General features: G+C 40.3%; 1 protein-coding gene across 4 annotated transcripts in view; it reads right to left on the reverse strand.

Annotated features, from left to right (window-relative positions):
* BABAM2 (BRISC and BRCA1 A complex member 2) overlaps window positions 1–19268 on the reverse strand; it is a 400445-nt gene that overhangs the window by 256643 nt on the left and 124534 nt on the right. For all 4 annotated transcript variants that reach the window (XM_047853047.1, XM_047853045.1, XM_047853046.1 and 1 more), the window contains one exon: window positions 1795–1869. In XM_047853047.1, the coding sequence (XP_047709003.1) occupies window positions 1795–1869 (75 nt within the window). The remainder of the gene's footprint in view (window positions 1–1794; window positions 1870–19268) is intronic.

The raw sequence follows: 19268 nt of genomic DNA on the forward strand, positions 1-19268 counted from the left end.
CCTGGAGCCTGTTTCCGATTCTGTGTCTCCCTCTCTCTCTGCCCCTCCCCCGTTCATGCTCTGTCTCTCTCTGTCCCAAAAATAAATAAAAAACGTTGAAAAAAAAATTTTTTTTAAATAAAAATGAAAGTTTAATGAAGCACAAAACTCCCATGTTTTACTTAGGGTGAAAGAAAATAATTTCCCCACCTTGAGTGAAAGGTATTTTTTTTAATGTTTCATTTATTTTTGAAAGAGAGAGAGACAGAGTACAAGCAGGGGGGTGGAGGCAGACAGAGAGGGAGACACAGAATCCAAAGCTGGTTCCAGGCTCTGAGCTGTCAGCACAGAGCCCTATGCAGGGCTGAAACTCGTGAATCATGAAATCGTGACCTGAGCCCAAGTCAGACGCTCAACTGACTGAGCCATCCAGGCGCCCCAAGTAGAATGTATTTTAAAAAGCGTTCCCTTGGGGCACCTGGGTGGCTCAGTCGGTTAAGCATCTGACTTCAGCTCAGGTCACAATCTCACAGTTCATGAGTTAGTGTCCCGTCTAGGGCTATGTGCTGACAGCTCAGAGCCTGGAACTTGCTTTGGATTCTGTGTCTCCCTCTCTCCTGCCTGCCCACACTGCCCCCACCCCCTGCTCATACTCTCTCTCTCAAAAATAAAAAATAAAAAGTGTTCTGTAATCTTTTCTATGGTCTATAGCTTATATTCCACCAAACCATACTTCCAATCAAGATTAGTATCTAGTATTATTTATGGCTACAATATACCAGGAAACTTGTACAAGGTTTCTTTCTCTCTAAATGATTGTAAATACCATTAACTCTCTGCACAACATCAAATTAGGAAGGCAGACATTTCTCTTCCATTAGACTAAAGCTATACAACTACACGTTGAAATACAGGGCTGAGGGCAGCTAGCTATATCTTAAATCCCAACCCAGATCCTCATTTGTGATGAACCTAGGCCTTGTGTTACCACTTTCTGTTCAAACCTGCTCCCTGGTCCATTTGGTTTCTTTCATGCTAACCACAGCCTAGTCACTGGGATTCTGCCTCTTATGTGCAAAGCATCTGCAGACCCCAGCCCAAAGTGACTCTCCCCCAGCCACACCTTGCCTGCAACACATTTTAAAGAACGCCATATAGGGGCACCTGGGTGGCTCAGTCAGTTAAGCATCTGACTTAGGCTCGGGTCATGTTCTCACAGTTCACGCATTCTAGCCCCACACTGGGCTCTGTGCTGACAGCTCAGAGCCTGGAGCCTGCTTCGGATTCTGTGTCTCCCTCTGTCTGCCCCTCCCCGACTTGTGCTGTCTCTCTGTCTCTCAAAAATAAATAAAAACATTAAAAAAAAAAAAAAAGAATGCCATATACACTGGTCTAAATCAATTCTGGACAGCCCAACAATGAAGGTGCCTAAGATGAACTACTGACATAAATAAGAAAAATGAGATGCCCTTTAGCACACAATAATTAATATGCAATCCTACCCAAAGAATACCTTTTAGACAACTTCCATGAGAGTCTCTCCTCCCAATAAGATTACTAACAGTGATTGTTTTCCCCAAATTTAGTTTACTTATTATGGATTTTATTTTGTAAGGAAAATTCATTTTGAAATTACTTTTAGGGCTACTATTTTAGCTTTTTGATAACAAACTCAGTAATCTTTGTATAGTAAATATTTTTAATAAATTCATCATCTGAACAAAATGCGGGCAAGCCAATCATACAAATATTCAGAGTCAAATAATGACTTTAAAAGCTCATTTATATTCTCACACTGATATCGTATATTTTTACCTTGAGAAGGTAGGTGGGAATATTGCTGAAATCCACTGGCAACTTCAAGAGGAAACGAGCTGAAAATTCACCAGTCTGTAGGACAAAAGGTATAATAATAAGATTAAAATAAAAAATTGATTGTAAAGTAACAATTATCACCAAGGCCACAAGTTCAACCTGTTCAAACTGGAGGCATTTTCAGTTTGGGTTTCCTAACATCAAGCAAGAAAAGAAGGTTGGAAAAGTAGGGAAAGATCAAAAAGAATTATTAAATTATTAGCTACTAAAAGCACAATCAGAATTTTTTAAATCTGCATTTTTAATGTGCAATACAATTATAAGGTAGCATTACCTTTTTGGTTTTTTTAAGTGTAAAAAAAAATACATGAATATATGATTTTTTTTAATCCAAGCAATAAAGACAGACCTGTCCCTTTGATTCATTTCTTTTTACTAAAGCATTCAGACCAATTCGCTAAGATTTATAACTCACAGATGACTGACATGTATCACCATGCCTTACAGTATGTCTGGAAATACATACATAGGTCAAACTTCTACCCTTATAATATAAAGCAATCTATCAGTAGGTACCCCAAATAAGATTCTAATCTCCTGGACAGTCTATTAGCATCCATCATCAACTAATAACTTTTCAGTAATTCTCTCAATTCTCTTTCCATAGGAAAGATGTACAGAGGTTTATAGAATTAAAACATTTAGCCAAGCCTAAAAATAGCTTTTACTTTTCTTTAAAGAAAAAAAATTCATGTAAAAGAAAAAAGTTTTCCTCTCACTTTGTGATGATGGGAAATCAAAGTTGTTTTTTTTTTCTTTTTGGGGTTTTTTGTTTGTTTTGTTTTGTTTTGTTTTGTTTTGTTTTGTTTTGTTTACGATGGGAAAGTCTAAGGCATCACATTTTTTTAAAAACACTTTGTCACAGTATGGAGAAGGGTCTTTCCAGTTGGGCTAACAGACACCTCGGGGTTCCAAGGAACCTGTCTGCAAAGGCCACAAGGAAGGGTGCTGAGCTGGTGGTATCCTGGGTCTTTCAACCTCTCTCACTACATGTCTGCAGTTCAGCTTGGGATTTTGACATACTGGGTTTCACTATAACAACTTGTTTGAACAAAGAACTCCAGGGATGATCTAGAACTACTCTAAAGAGTGGGTCTCTATCCTTTTTATATTTTGTGAACACTAAACAGCTCCCAATGTCTCCACTGCCTTCCCCCTTAAAAAAAAAAAAGAAAGCACCTCAGGTTACTAAAACACATCTTTAGACATAGCAAGCATTTACAAATATTTTTTTATGGATCAGTGAATGAAGGCACACAAGCACACATGCACAGCTCTTACAGAAGACTGCACATCAGTCACCACACCTTTCTATAATGACCCTAGCAACTGGGTGCAATTTTTAAACTCTGACCTAAAACCTTGAAAATGCAAACAGAAATATAAACCTTGAGCTCAAAAGATAAAAGTGATAACGACCATCTACATGGGAGTTGTTGTTTTGCCGCTTATAACATCTTTAAATTTACATCAACCTCCAGCTAAGGACAGAGCACTTCCTCATTGCCACAAGCCTAACCCCATGACACAAAAAGCAGAAATGAGAGAACTGAATGGACAGACTCAAAGCTGAGGCAAGCGAGATAGACTCACAGCAGCCACTGTGCCGCCAGAAATGTCAGCGGTGAGAAACAAGGAAAATCATTGGTGCTGAGCAGCTATCCTCAGTACCCAATGCCAATACACGCAGGCTACTTGAAAGAATAGTTAAGAGTCACCTAAGGATCTACAAACAGCTTGCATCACAGTAGGTGGAAGGAAAAGGTTTGTGAAAGAGCCTATTAAAACTCTTACATTTTATCAGAGTCCAAGATGACCAGAAAGGTATGGTCTTGGTGTTTTGTTAAGCAACTGGAGGACTCTACAATTAATACCACCTGGTCAGTGGGATTCTTTGGACCTAAGCACAGGGGCTCCTACATTGAAAGAGGTGAGTATAGGGATAACGTGTAACACTACAGATTTCTACGAGAGCTTATTAGAGGGGTACCTGGCCCAGTGGGAATTTGGGGGTATGGGAAGAATGAAAAGTCTTCCTTTGGTGCTGGTAGAGCGCCACAGGGTAAGGGACATTCATCAAAGAAGACAAATCCCCAACCACTATCCCCATTCTTTCTCCTATATAAGCAATTCTCCCCTCTTTATCCACTCACTCCCACCAGCATGCAAACGTCATTTAAAAAGTCTTTCCGGGGGTGCCTGGGTGGCTCAGTCAGTTCGGCATACAACTTCAGCTAACATCATGATCTCGCGGTCATGGTCTCGCAGCTCGTGAGTTTGGGACCCGCACTGGATGAGCCCAAGCCCTGCTTCTGGTGAGCCCCGCTTCTCTCTCTCCCTCTCTCTCTCTCTCTGCCCCTCATGGGATTCTCTCTCCCTCTCTCTGCCCCCTGCTCACTTGCGCCCTCTCTCTGAAAAAAAAAAAAAAATCTTTCTTAACTTCATACCTCACTTCAGGTCCCATCTCATTTCTCTGTTGAACTTCACAAAACAATCTCCTGTAAAGAACTGGTCTATACTCAACGTACACATTTCTTCTTTTACTATGCTCTCTGGAACCCTCTCCTGCCAGCACTTCCTCCCCACCAGCCAACCCCCACAGCCCATCAAGGTCACCAATGACCTCCCCACTGCCAAACCCAATGGTCATCTCTCTGTCCTCATTTTATTACTTGTTCTCTCTGTGGCATTTTGACATAGCTGGTTATTACTCCTTACATTCTTCCCTTTGTTTCCAGGATCTCACTCTCTTGGTTCTTCTTTACTTCACTGGCCTCCCCTACGGTCTCCTGGCCTCTGAACTCTGGTGCACACCACCACAGCTCAGATCAAGATCTCTCTCCTTCCTTGACACTTCCTTGGTGATCTCATCCAGGCTCAAGATTTTCAATACCTTTTATATGCTGATGATTCCCAAATTTTCTATCTCTGCCCAGACCTTTTCCTAACTTGTTTCATGTATCCAACGATCGTGAGTAAAACCAAACCCTTGGTTTCCTTCCTTTGATATTTATTCTTCATTTTAGTAAACGGCAATTCCATTCTTTCAATCCCTCAGGCCAAAAAACCTCAAGATCTTGACTCCTCTCTTTCTTGCTTGTCCTACATCCAAGGTGGCAGCAAATCCTGCTGATTCTACCTTCAAAAGAGATCCTCAGCCCCAACCCCTTCTCGCCACCACACAACCACGTGATCTGAGCCACAGCTACCTCTAGCCTAGACGGTTGCAATCACCCCCAACTGCCTCAGCCCTTGTTTGCCAGCAGTCTGCTTCCATCGCCATACACACAGCAACGCTTTTAACACATTAGTCAGATCACGATTCCCCTTTGCTCAAAACTCTCAGACGGTTAAGTAGAGCTTCTTTATAGAATAATCTGACAAGGTAACAACTGAGCAGAGCCGTGAAAGAGGTGAGGAAGAAAATCATGTGGGATGTGGGGGAAAAACATCCCAGGCAAGGGAAACAGGAAGTATAAAAAGGGGTGATGCGGCCCTAGATGTTCAAGAAAGAACAAGAAGGACAATGTTACTGGAGCAAACAAGTACTAATACTGATCAAAGCTCATGCAGAAACTCTCTTTTCCTAACCCCAGTAGGACGTGCAAAAATCGCTCATAAAATTAGTGAACACTAAAGTGACTACTTCATCTATGTGGAACATCGGGTAAGTCATTTCTGGGGATGTTGAGAGAGAGAGGTTTTTTAGAAGTACTAAGGGATTAGAAGAGGTTGGTGAAGGGAGGTGGCTGGATAGGCAATAATAAATCAAACTCAATTCATCTTCATTTTCAGTTTCAGAGAAGCAAACCAATCAATAAATAGCCATTGTTAAAATGGCAATAGCCAAGTTAAAATGGCGATCTCAAAATGTTCACATTGTTACACCCAATGGCTCATCTATATTTAGGGGGAAAAAAACAATGAAAGGAATAAAATGTACGATTTAAAAATTAAAACAAGTCTTGTACATATAAGGTAATGGGAAATATAATTACGTATTTAGCACTTGGACTCATGTGAACTGCTAGTTATTTTAGTCCATCCACTGCATTTTAGCTCTTTTGCCCTATTTTAGTTTGTACAATATATTTTTATTCTACCAGCTATTTTAGACCAACATTCCTTTTAAAACGCTCAGACAATCCCTACTTTATCCCCTCTCAAAATGTTGATCCTAGAGCTAATATAAATTTATGTTTATTGGCAAAAGACTGATTTACACGACTAAATTAATAATAAAAGGCATGTGGATCCGAGGACTAAGAGGAGTTTGTGTTTATCAGCAATGGGCTGATTTGCACAACTAAACTCGTAACACGAGAAACTTGAGACTGTGAAAGGAAATCTGGTTCTCTGGAAACCGCAGAAAGTGTTTTTTGATCTCCAACTTTCAAGCTGACCGTACAGTCTTTATTTTGCCATTGAGAGAATAAAGAAAACTTACCACTTGTTTCTCACAGTGTTGGAAGTGCTGGAAACTACAACTCAAGAATTCAGCTTTCAGTTCTGCCACTGATTTTCCTTGTAACCTGGACGTCATCTCTTTCTGTGTAACTAAGTAAATGCTGATTTAAAACATACCTTGATATGAAATTTGAACCATAAATTATATAAGGAGTAAACCATAAGTGAAAAATCCTTTCTGAGTTCTACCTCAGATGACTTTTTCTGTGTTTTTATATTCGAAGTTCCAACAGTTATTCAAGCAATTTATGGTCACGCTGTTGTCACGTCAAAGATTGCTTCCATAGCAATCTTTCCTGTAAGCTGAAAATGAGACATTTAGATGCAGCCAAGTGAACAGAATAATTTGATTTTTTTTGTCAGTCCTTGGTCAAACCTTCTCTTGGATAGATGTAGAAAATTATCTGACCTCCGACTGTGAAAATGTCAGCCGTTCTGCCAACTGCCTTCATGGCAATTTCCCCAGCTTAGCAATAAATATGTGCATCCTTCCTTTTTTTTCAAGTTGTAGTACACTGGCAAGTAATTTAAACTAATAAGACTCTGAGTTTTGGCAATTTATTAAATCTAACTTTTCTTCTGGTAATAGCGGCTATGTCATGTGACAGGTAGTGACAGGCAGACATCTTGTGCAGAATGGGCTCCAAACCCAAGTTGCTATGTAAAGGGAAATTTGACTTCCTTTCTTAGAGGTTGTTCCTTTGTCAACGAACAAGCTGTCATCTGAAATTGACTGCTTCTATCACTTAGACAGCTAAAAGCTAAGAAACACTCAAGAATGACTATGACTTTGGAGCACCCGGATGGCTCAGTCAGTTGGGCGCCCAACTCTTGATTTCAGCTCAGGTCATGATCTCATGGGTCATGAGATTGAGCCCTGAATCGGGCACTGCGCTGATGGACAGATCCTTCTTGAAATTCTCTCTCCCCCTCTCTCTGCTCCTCCTCTGCTTGTGTTCTCTGTCTCTCAAAATAAATAAACATCAAAAAAGAAGGAGGAGGAGGAGGAAGAGGAGAGGGAGGAAGAAGAGGAAGAGGAGGAGGAGGAGAAGGACTACAACTTTAACAGGATGACAGTCTGATGGTGATTCTTCAAATGGACTCTGACAACCAAGAGCCTAAGTCTGGAGACTATTCCTTGGCAAATGCGTAATTACTCATTGCACGTGAAAAGGAAAGCCAAAGCCAGTCTAACGAGGATTTCATAACATCTCATTCTTTACCAAATGTTTTCTAAGCTATATTATTTAATTATCCCAAAACCCTGTTCTATAGATATAATTCACTTGTTCCTATTTTAGAAATGAGAAAATTTAGGCCTAAAACAGTCAAGAAACTTGCCTACAGCCTTTGAGAGAGCAATAAAGAGTCAGAGCTCAAGATTCATTCCCCATTCATCACTATGGGTTAAGAGCCTAAAATGTGTCAGGCCCTATATTAGGTACTGCAAATATAATGAGGAAAAGAGACATGGCCCCTGCCCTCTTACAGCTTATCATCTAGGGAGCGACTCAGAAACTCATCAAAATAATGCTTTTATAAATTACAACCTGTGAAAACTCTGTCTACACTTTGGGGCTCATTACTCTGAGGGAACTCTTAGAAAGCCAGGCCCTTAGACCCCACAGAAAAATAAGCAATTAATACCAGCTAGGAAAACTTCAAAGAAGCAAAGCAGAAGGGCTAACTACACTGGAGAGTGAGAACACAGTAATTACAGCAGGGTAATACTGTAGCTAAATCAAACAGAAAATAAGTCCAGAAATAAGCCAAATACATTTAGTGTTATGTGGTGATGTGGGACAACTGCATCATCATCTAGGAATAAAGTTAGATCCACATCTCATATCATATATGAGGATAAAGCCCAAGTAGATTAAGAATTTCAGTGTAAAAGCTGAAACCTTAAGGAGGAAAACACTGATGAGTATCTTTATAACCTTGCAGTAGGGAATGCCTTTCAAATCCGACTCCAAATTCAGAAGCCAAAAGGGAAAAGACAAATAAGCTTGACAGCCTGAATAGAAAGATTTCGTGGATGGCAAATAACCACCATCAGCGAAGTCAAAAGACAACTGACAGAGGAAAATGTCTTTGTGACTCTACCACAAAAAGCTAATGACCTTAATGAAGAAAAAAGATGAAAACCCCAAGAAAAACAAGCAAAGAATATACAGAAAAGAAATACAGTCTGAAACATGAAAAAATGCATACCCTTATTCATAACAAAAGGAATACAAATTATCATTTTTTACCAAACAGCTTGGCAGAAATCCATCAGCACTTCATAGATGTCGCTGCACTGTGTTCTCACCTCCGCTGTTTTTGATGAAAAGTCAGCGTTGACTCAAGTTAACTACTCACCTACAAATAAAGTGTCAGTTTTCTGTGACCACTTAAGATTTTCCCTTTATGTGTGGTTTTCAATATTCTGACTTGCATTTGTCTTCGTTAGTTAGGGTTTGTTGAGATTCTTGAATCTGTAAATGTATGTCTTTTGCCATACTTGGATATACGTAGGCATTATTTCATCAAATATTTCCCTGCTCCCTCTTTTTCTCCTCTCCTCTCCTTCCGGGACTCCACATTCATGTATGTTCGATGTTTTGATTTTGTCCTGTTAGCTCTGCCTTTGCCTCTTCCAAGTATCAACCCCCATCCGGTATCTGACTGCTTTCAATCACTACCCAGCACCTTGAGGCACATGGCTTTATGGTCTGCCCAGAGCTGACAGCTGCTACTTGTGGAAGGGTTAGTCCAAGAGGAGCTACCAGGACACTCTGCAAAGTGGAGCTTGACAGAAATCTTCGAATATGTTAACACACTGTTGGCAACAGTGTGGAGAAACAACCACCGTTATGTACTGCTGCTGGGTTAATAAACTAGAATGAACTGCATGGAGAGCATTTTACAGACAAAATTAAAAACACACATAAACCTGGATCCAGCCATTCCTCTTCTAATTATTTATCTTACAGACATACTTGGACACACACAAAACGGCAGGTACAAGGATGACGGGTACAAGGATGAAGGCGCTCTCTGTGTGCTTATTCAGGAAAGAAACTCGGAGCTGTATCAAGTCAAAAGCAAAGCTGCCAAGCACGGTGTGTGATACATGTTACCACTTGCATTGAAAGGGGGGAATGTGTGTGTATAGACACACATATATACACACATATATACACACATAGACACATATATACACATATATATACACACATATATACACACATATATACACACATACACACATATATACACATATATATACACACATATATACACACATACACACATATATACAAGTGTCTGTATTTGTATTTGCTTCTACGCGCATAAAGGAACTCTGAAAAGGTACACTAGAAGAAAGCTATAGCAGTGCTTACGTGGGATGAGAAAGGAAAGGAAGACGGTCCTGATTTGGGTGGATATTGGACAATGATGGGAGAGAGACTTTCCCCACATATCTTTTAACAGATTTTGATGTTTCAACAATATGAATATATTATTCACTCAAAAACTTTTAAAAAGAAATTCACAGTCCAAAGGGTGCATAATGAGATGCTCCTAATTCATGCCTTCACTCATCCATCCATCCATTCATTCATTCATTCATTCAACAAACATTTCCTGAACACCTACTGTGCCAAGTGCCAGGTTAGGTGATGGAGATCTTAAGACAAACAAAATACAGCCTCTGTCCTCATGGAGCTTAAAGTCTATTTTGACTAGACAAACAAAATATTACGATGTGATGTTCTGACAGATATTCACTGGATCCTGTGGAAGTCATGGAGTTAGGACTCCTCATTTTAGGTAACAGAATTCCATTTCAAACTCACCGAGCAAATGAAAGATAATTTCTTACAAGGATCTGAGGTTTCTCATGGAATCTAAGGCTAAAACGCAGCCCAGCCTCAGTTCGAAAGACTTGAACACCTTGAGCTGTTTGTCCTGGTCTTATCTCTACTCTGTGCTTCATCTTTCTCTCCAACTACCACTTTCTCATTCCTTTGACTAGATAATATGAGAAAAAATTTACATGTGACACACCAGTTACTCACAAGGAGGCTAAGCTCACTCTCTCAGTGCCATCTCCACATTCCCAGGCAAGAATTCTGTTTGGTTTATGCACCTTCTGAACTAATCAGCACTACCTCCAGAGTTCTTCACAGTAAAACAGCTAGGGACACCATAAATTCACTAGAAATAACTGAAAAACTAGGAAACCTTTTAGGAGTGGGGGGATTAAGTTACGTGCACTCTCCCCCAGAGCCATAAGACGATCTGAGGGGTTGTCTCACAGAACACTTCGAACACAGGATCCTTCACCTTTTCCCTTTTACTACACGGAAAAAAAGCATTAAAAACTCGTGAAGGGTCGCCTGGGTGGCTCAGTCAGTTAAGCGTCGTACCCTGGATCTCAGCCAAGGTCTTGATCTCAGCCTTGTGAGTTCAAGCCCTGTGCTGGGCTCCACGCTGGGCGTGAAGCCTGCTAAAAAAAAAAAAAAAAAATCCAGTGTAGCTGGTTCTCTGATGTCCCCTGCAGACCCCTTTACGCTGAGAAATCTGTGCAAAGGGTGCTCCCTACATCTAAGTGGCCACCTAGGAAATGGGGCAAGGCACCCAAGATTTCAGAACAAACAAGTGGCCTCCCAGAGGCACGTGGCACGATCCCCGTCCTTCCTCACACGCTGCTCTCCAAGGTACAGGCAAAGGAAATGGAAAGGATTTCCTCTGTGCTTCATCTGCTTCCATAAAACCAGGTCTTCTCCACTTAATGCATCCTGCTGCTAAAAGAAATGTGAACTTCCTACTGACAGTTCTATTATTTAAAAAATAAAATAAAATTCCTTTCAAATGTCAGTAAAACTGAAAAAGCTATTCACACTCACCTTTAACGTCTACAGGTATAAAGTAATTTAGGGGCACACACATACCACTTCTTAGGAATCAAGTCAAAATCTGAGGGCAAGATCAGATAGAGGGCAAGAACACTACTGAGGGCAAGATCCCAAGTACTCCTACTGACATCCAGGTCAGAATTCGATATAACAAATCCATTACAAAAACAATAAAAATGCGAGCCCCTGTCATGGGTTCATTTATTTTAAATAATGTTCAACTCATAATAGTTCCATGTGGTTAAAAACAAAAAACAAACAGGGGCGCCTGGGTGGCGCAGTCGGTTAAGCGTCCGACTTCAGCCAGGTCACGATCTCGCGGTCCGTGAGTTCGAGCCCCGCGTCAGGCTCTGGGCGGATGGCTCGGAGCCTGGAGCCTGTTTCCGATTCTGTGTCTCCCTCTCTCTCTGCCCCTCCCCCGTTCATGCTCTGTCTCTCTCTGTCCCAAAAATAAATAAACGTTGAAAAAAAAAATTAAAAAAAAAAAAACAAATTTGTCACTTCCTAGAAGTGTGTGTAACACAGCTGATACCCACACCACACCCTTTTCAAAGGAGCACAAGTTTATCCCTGTCTCCAAGTCAAGTGCCGCCAGGGCATAACTCCCAAGCAGAATAAATTGAAAGACGATTATGAGAGAAGGACCCCCTGCTGACGAGCATCACCAGAACACCCACTCCATCCTCACGGCCAAGGTAAAAGGGCCACGCGCTTTCTGACCCTCCAGATATTTTGATCCCCCTCGTAGCACTCTGGCCCTCCTCTTCCACCATTCTAGACCAGTGCTATCCAAGACAAGGGAGACACAACACACAAACGTAAGCTACACATGCATGTGTAAGATTTTTAGTATTTTCTAATAGCCACATTTAAAAAGGTTAAGAGAGGGGTGCCTGGGTGGCTCAGTCGGTTAAGCGGCCGACTTCAGCTCAGGTCATGATCTCGCGGTCCGTGAGTTCGAGCCCCGCGTCGGGCTCTGTGCTGACAGCTCAGAGCCTGGAGCCTGTTTCAGATTCTGTGTCTCCCTCTCTCTCTGCCCCTCCCATTCATGCTCTCTCTCTGTCTCAAAAATAAATAAACGTTAAAAAAAATTTTTTAAATAAAATAATAAAAATAAAAAGGTAAGAGAAACAAGAGAGATCAATTTTAATGCCATATCCCAATATATCTAAAATACTCCCATTTCCACATGGAATCAATATAAAAATTGGTAATGAGATCATTTTGAGGTACAAAATTCTTCAAATTCTGGTTTATATCTTGCATTTGCTTCCATCCCAGTTCCGAGTAACACTGCAGGTGCTCAACAGCCACGTGTGTATGGCTGGCTGGCAGCTCTCGTGTTGGGCCGAACCGTTCCAGACATTTTTCCAATACTAACCTCCACGTCAAGTTAGATTCTCTCTGTGACAAATACCTGAAGATCTGCTTGAGCTACCAAACGTTCCTAACAGGAAGGCTGACACCTGTCGTCCGGTCAGTGGGGAGTGATCATGGGACCCCACTGCCTCTTCCAGATGATTCGTTTTTTCCTCCACCAAATGCTGCCTAAACCTACTGTCCCTACTTCTTTTTCTCCACCTGCATTCCTGACACCCTGCAATGTGCTCTCCTCTGCTCCGAATGCCATCAGAACTGCTCCCGGAAACATAAGCACCTCTGTCTCTATTAAAAACTAATTTTGGGGACGCCTGGGTGGCTCAGTTGGTTGAGAGACCAACTTCGGCTCAGGTCATGATCTCGCAGTTTGTGAGTTCGAGCCCCACGTCGGGCTCTGTGCTGACGGCTCAGGGCCTGGAGCCTGCTTCGGATTCTGTGTCTCCCCCTCTCTCTCTGCCCCTCCTCTGCTCACGCTCTGTGTCTCTCTGTCTCTCGATAATAAACAAACGTTAAAAAAAAAAGTTTAAAAACTAATTTTCCCTCTCACCTTACTTTCCATTCCTTACCTGCATCTTAGTGGCATCAACTTCTACTGGTCCACATATGGTACTTTATGATGAACAGCATATTCAGAGATAATACAGGAACAATCACTAACCTAGAATGTATTGAGCCCCTACTATCATAATTCATTTCAACTATTTACAAAAGAAGGCTAATAATAACAATACTTCGTATTACATAACCCCATGTTTGCTCAATTCTGTTTGCTTCCTACGCACAGGATCTAATTTACCTTTGTCCCAAGGGTGACAGGGAAGTTACTCCAGGAAAGTGACAAAGAGAAAATCTATAGTCACACGTACACAAAACTAATGACAGGATTAGAATCTGAAGCTCCCACCTCCCAGATCACTCTCTCTCCAACACACTTCCAAATGGCCTCTGCCCAGAAGGACCTGAAACTCCAACACATACTGCTATAAAAGTAACCAAACAAGGAGGCCATTAGACTGAGGTGGTTCTAACACCTTGGTAGGTGACTTAAGCAAACTGAAATCTCAGCCAGTCATTTCCTAGAAATGCCTCAAAATTATCAGGAACAATCAGGCACAAACAGCCAACTAGGCTTTCCCAGATAATGCGAGCACTTAGGCTACAGCCAAATTCCCTGCTTTGCTTCAGTGTCTTCTCTACAAAAACCCTGCCCCTAGCTTTTGTCAGTAGAATGCTCCTAACCACGTCGAGTTGATGTTTACTCAAATAAACTCTCAAAAGTTTTAATATCCCTGTTTATTTTTTTAACACTGCTCACATACTTTCCCTTCAAATGTAACATCACAGCAGGATGAGATGACAGAAGCCTAGGTCATTAACTCAAATGAGGAGCTCCTCCTAGAACAGCTCCTTTCTTTTCTGCACGGTAGTTTTAAATGCTGCCAGAGTTTAATTTATAAACCATAGATTCCTAAAATCTTACTGGCATTTGGGGTCAACTATAATAACGAAAAAAAAAAAATAATTGCTTCACATTCTCCATTATGTAAGTATATGCCATTATTAAGAAAATACCCACAAAAGGAAAAAAAATCTGTTGCCAAAAAACTTTTATCTCACAGATCACCCACTGGTATTCTTTAATATGTAAACTATGTGAAAATAAGTGGTTGCAGAACATCTCAAAACATTCATTTCATAGCAGGAAAGAAAAATGTCTTTGATAAAAATATGAGGTACGATAACTAACTTTGAGTTCTGGGAATTAGAAGTCAAAGAAAAATTCACAAACTTCTTTATGGTGCTTTGTTAAAGTTAACAAACACTGGTTCTTTAGACACAACAGACCCATGCAGGAAATACTGACAAGGCAGTCAATATACATAATTTAAAATGAGACCTTGGGCTTTACCCAATGAGAAAATGTATAATGTACCTTTATTTTGATATACTGTATCAAAACAGTATATATGATTTTATACCTGTGGCTTATGTTGTGGCATTCACCAAAATTAAAATTCTAATCTTAACACTAACTCTGCTTAAAGAGGTAGCAGAAGGGAGATCTTTGTGGTGAGGAATAGTTTTGCCTCTTGACTGCACTGGTAGTTACAGGAAATGATGCATATGGTAAAATGGCAAACACATACATTGTACCAATGTCAATTTCTTAGTTTCCATACTTTACTATCATTATGTAAAATGTAACCACTGGAGGAAACTCAGTGAAGATGGTATGCAAGATCTCTCTACTATTTTATACCCTCTTGTGAATTTATAGTCATAAATAAACAAACAAACAAACCTTTAAAAAAAAAACTCTGACCATGCAGGCACATATAAGAGTTGTTTATTCTGGGGATGCTTGGGTGGCTCAGTCAGTTAAGCATCTGACTCTTGATATCGGCTCAGGTCATGATCTCACAGTTTGTGAGTTCAAGCCCCACGCTGGGCTCTGTGCTGACAGTGCAGAGCTGCTTGGGACTCTCTCTCATCCTCTCTGTCCCTCCCCCCACCTCTCTCTCTAATAAGTAAATAAACTTTTTTTAAAAAAGAATTGTTTATTCTGAACACATAAGCTTACATTCCAATGTATCCTCTGTTTTCTCCAGATTTAAAAAAAGTGTTTACTAAAAATTACAAAACCACCATAGACAAAGAATGCAATGTTCAAAACTAACATCTACTCATTCATTAAAGGAGATGGGCAAGGCAATAAGAGAAACGGCTTCATAAAAAGACAAAGGCAAAGAGCAGAGGGTTTTTGTTGGTTTTCTTTCAAATGTTTACCTCCAAGTGTGCAGTTGCTGAAACCTTCTAAATGGAAGTTTGGGGTGGGGGGGGAGACCATCTTTGAGGTGATATGGAGGGAACACTGTATTTCAAATTATCAGACTTGCCAGAATGTTGATGAGAGATTAGAACCCTCTCCCTCTTCTACGTGGCTACTGAAATTTTCTTTTTGCCAGATGACAATAAAATGGAGGAGGCATCTCAGGTTTTTAAGAGCCTCACACTTTAAGAACAGAAATGGAAAGTTAAGAATGTAAATTATGTGGCAGAAAGAAAAATTCAATGATGACAACGGTGAAGGCAAGCAGTCACCATCCTCTCAAAAGAATACAGGATCTTGTAATCCAAAGGTATTAAACACTTACGTATACTCTTGGATTCATTACAGAGGGTACTTATCAGATGGACAGTCGGATCAGGAGAACCAAAATAAATAGACTTATATTTAGGCCAGGAAGAATATATCAATCTTATGGTGGTTTAGTTAGAGAGCATATTAATGTTAATGTTTTAATTAATAAACATCAATGTATTTCATACAAAAGTCTTCACGCTTCAGTATTGCATTAAGCGATAATAGATCGGATTTACTGACCAGTAAACCAGAATGTGTGCTTACAATTCTTGTTCCTCATGTATGTCATGCCCCTAAGTTGTTCTCCAACCATTCACTGACCTCCTCTACCTATCATGCTGTGCCCACCGTCCCTTGTGGGCTTGGCCAGTTCCAGTTCATCAGTGACAGCTTTCCACAGTCACTCCACTCCTCAGTGGTCGGGTCGTCTAAATTCTTACACGGGCTCTACTTCCACTTGAGACCATCTATCCAGCACTGCTCCTTCATTTTTCACAAACAGGTACAGAGCCTTCTCAATTGGATTTTAACACCTTCAAGAGCAAAAGCTGTGGCTGGGATACGGCCCTTATAGCCCAAAACTAGCAGAGCAGACTTTCCATAAATGTACATCAGTCCTGCACTGGCTTAGCCCTATTAAAATTGCATCTTGTGGGGCCGGTACAGCATTCAGTGCCTAAAAATAATTTTAAATAGATTCTGTAGTCTTTCAGAGCAACCACCTTTTCAAATTCTGTGTTATGAGAAAGCCTGAAAAGCGTGCCTTTCAATGTCCTAATAAAACAGTGAGAAAATAGGCCCAAAAGAGAATCCCTGTGACATTCCGCAAGACACCTGATGGCTGACAAGAGTTATATTCAATCTTTTAGGTGTAGTTCTTCCACATATTCAAATGCCTAAGAAAGGAACATACTGTCAGTAGAATGTTAAGGGAGAATGAAAAATGAAGGGCACCTGGGTGGCTCATTTGGTTGAGCGTCCGACTTCGGCTCAGGTCATGATCTCACGGCTGGTGAGTTCGAGCCCCGCAAGCTGGGCTCAGAGCCTGGAACCTGCTTCGGATTCTGTGTCTCCATCTCTCTCTGCCCCTCCCCCACTCATGTTGTGTCCCTGTCTCTTAAAAATAAATAAACATTGAAAAAATTAAAAAAAAAAAAAGAAAAATGAGATAATCTAAGTCAATGACATCCACCTTCCTTAAAAGGGTAAAACAAATTGCCATGACTATTTCTTGGTTACCCAACTTTTGTTCCAAGGGACTATCGCGTTCTTATGTAAATGTCTGCAAATCATCCTGAGTGTCATTAAAGACCTGAGTGTCATTTCTTTCAAAAATCAACAGAATGTTTTTTTCTTTCTGCAGTCTTCTAAGATCTTTCTGCTTCTCCATAGTATCTCAGAGATATCTCTGAGAGCACATCTGCCAGTTTCTTAAGTACCCTGAAACAGTCTCCTGTAGAGACTGTGTTCCATCTCCAAATGGAACACAGCCTTGCCAAAACCTTGACTTTAGCCCATGGAGACCCATTTCCTACTTTTGACCTCCAGAACTAGAACATAATACATTTGTGTAGTTTTAAGCCACCAAGTTTATAGAAATTTTTTACAGTAGCAATAGGAAACTCATACAATCCCTGATTCAAAAAATCTTGGCTCAAAATCAAGTTCCTTTCTTTCTGCCAGGGCCTTGTGTTTATTGTCCAGATTCTTGGTCTAGTTTTGGATTCCATTAGCAGACTGTCCTTTAATGCATTCCTGAACCAGTATGCCAAACTTCAGTGTGTTTCATCCCTCAAGACACCTTATATTCTGTTCCTTGACCAGTAACTAACTCATATGCCTATATATTTATTTTATAGTCTCAGCTCCCACTTCTACTAGGCCTTCTCTAGGTCTGCTCTGCTGTAAGCTTGACCTCTAACTACCCACCTTGCCTTGTCATGGGATTCTCAGTTTCTTTACTTTCCCTAAATCCATACCCATTGCTCTAATGCTTACAAAGTACTCAATAATAAATCAAAATAAACTGGGGTGAGTAGAGCAGTAGTAGGTTTTTTAAGTGAAGAATGGAGAATCAGTAACATTAAATACAAAGTTTTTATTTTTTTTTTTATTTTTTTTTTATTTTATTTTTATTTTTTTTCAACGTTTATTTATTTTTGGGACAGACAGAGACAGAGCACGAACGGGGGAGGGGCAGAGAGACAGAGGGAGACACAGAATCGGAAACAGGCTCCAGGCTCTGAGCCATCAGCCCAGAGCCTGACGCGGGGCTCGAACTCACGGACAGCGAGATCGTGACCTGGCTGAAGTCGGACACTTAACCGACTGCGCCACCCAGGCGCCCCTTAAATACAAAGTTTTTAAAACACTATAAATTCAAACTGTCTAGCTGCTTTAAATGAATTTAAACTCCAATAGCTACATGGACTACAAGTCGAGTATTAGCTGAGCCAGTGAATACACAGTTGGCCCTTGAACACAGGTTTGAACTGCATGGGTCCACTTACATGGAGATATTTTTCAATAAATACAGTACAGGACTATAAATGTATTTTCTCTTCCTTATGATTTTCTTAACATCTTCTTTTTTCTAGCTTACTTCATCATAAGAATACAGTACATAATACATATAACATACAAAGTATGTGTTAATCGACTGTTTATGTTAGCGGTGAAGCTTCTGGTCAACAGGAGGCTATTAGTAGTTAAGTTCTGGAGGAGTCCAAAGTTACACACAGATTTGTGACTGCCTGGGGGGAGGGGAAGAAAGTCAGTGACCCTAACTACGTGTTGTTTAAAGGTCAACTATAATTTAAAAACTTTTTGGATCAGAAAAGGTGCCATAAAACTAGATATATTTAAACTCAGCGTTAATATTCAAAGGGTGAATTGGGTGGGAAGGAAAATCCTAAAAACCAAAGACTAAAAAAAACTAAAGTCTGAAGTGATTCTCATTTTCAAATGAGTCTATCAGCACTAAAGACAACACAGGTTCACCAAGAAGTCATGCCAAATTAACCTAACATCTGTTTTTGAGAAGAGAAATATGATGATTACTCAATAAGAAGAGATGCTAGGACTAGAAGATAAACTAACTTCAACAAAGTTTTCCTTACTATCCACGTGAACAGATTCAAATTTCAAAATAACCAACAGTTTAAAACCTTAAACTCCGCAATGTTGATGGAAACTGAAAACGGTGCAGCCTTTACGAAAAACAGTAAGGAGGTTTTTCAAGACTTAAAGATAACATTAGCAAGATGGTCCAGCAATGCCACCCTTGGGGATATAATCAAAAGAATTCAAAGCAGTGAAAAGATATGAGCACGCCCTTATACAATACAGCTTTATTCACAATAGCCAAGGGGTGGAAGCAACATAAACGTCCATCAACGGGTATATGGATAAACAAAATGTGTACATACTTACAATGGAATACTATTCAATCTTAAAAAGGGATGCAATTTAAACATACTACAAGCTGCATGAACCTCAGAGACACCATGCTAAAT

This window comes from Prionailurus viverrinus, chromosome A3 (assembly GCF_022837055.1).
Source record: "Prionailurus viverrinus isolate Anna chromosome A3, UM_Priviv_1.0, whole genome shotgun sequence".
In the NCBI taxonomy this organism is placed as follows: Eukaryota; Metazoa; Chordata; class Mammalia; order Carnivora; family Felidae; genus Prionailurus; species Prionailurus viverrinus.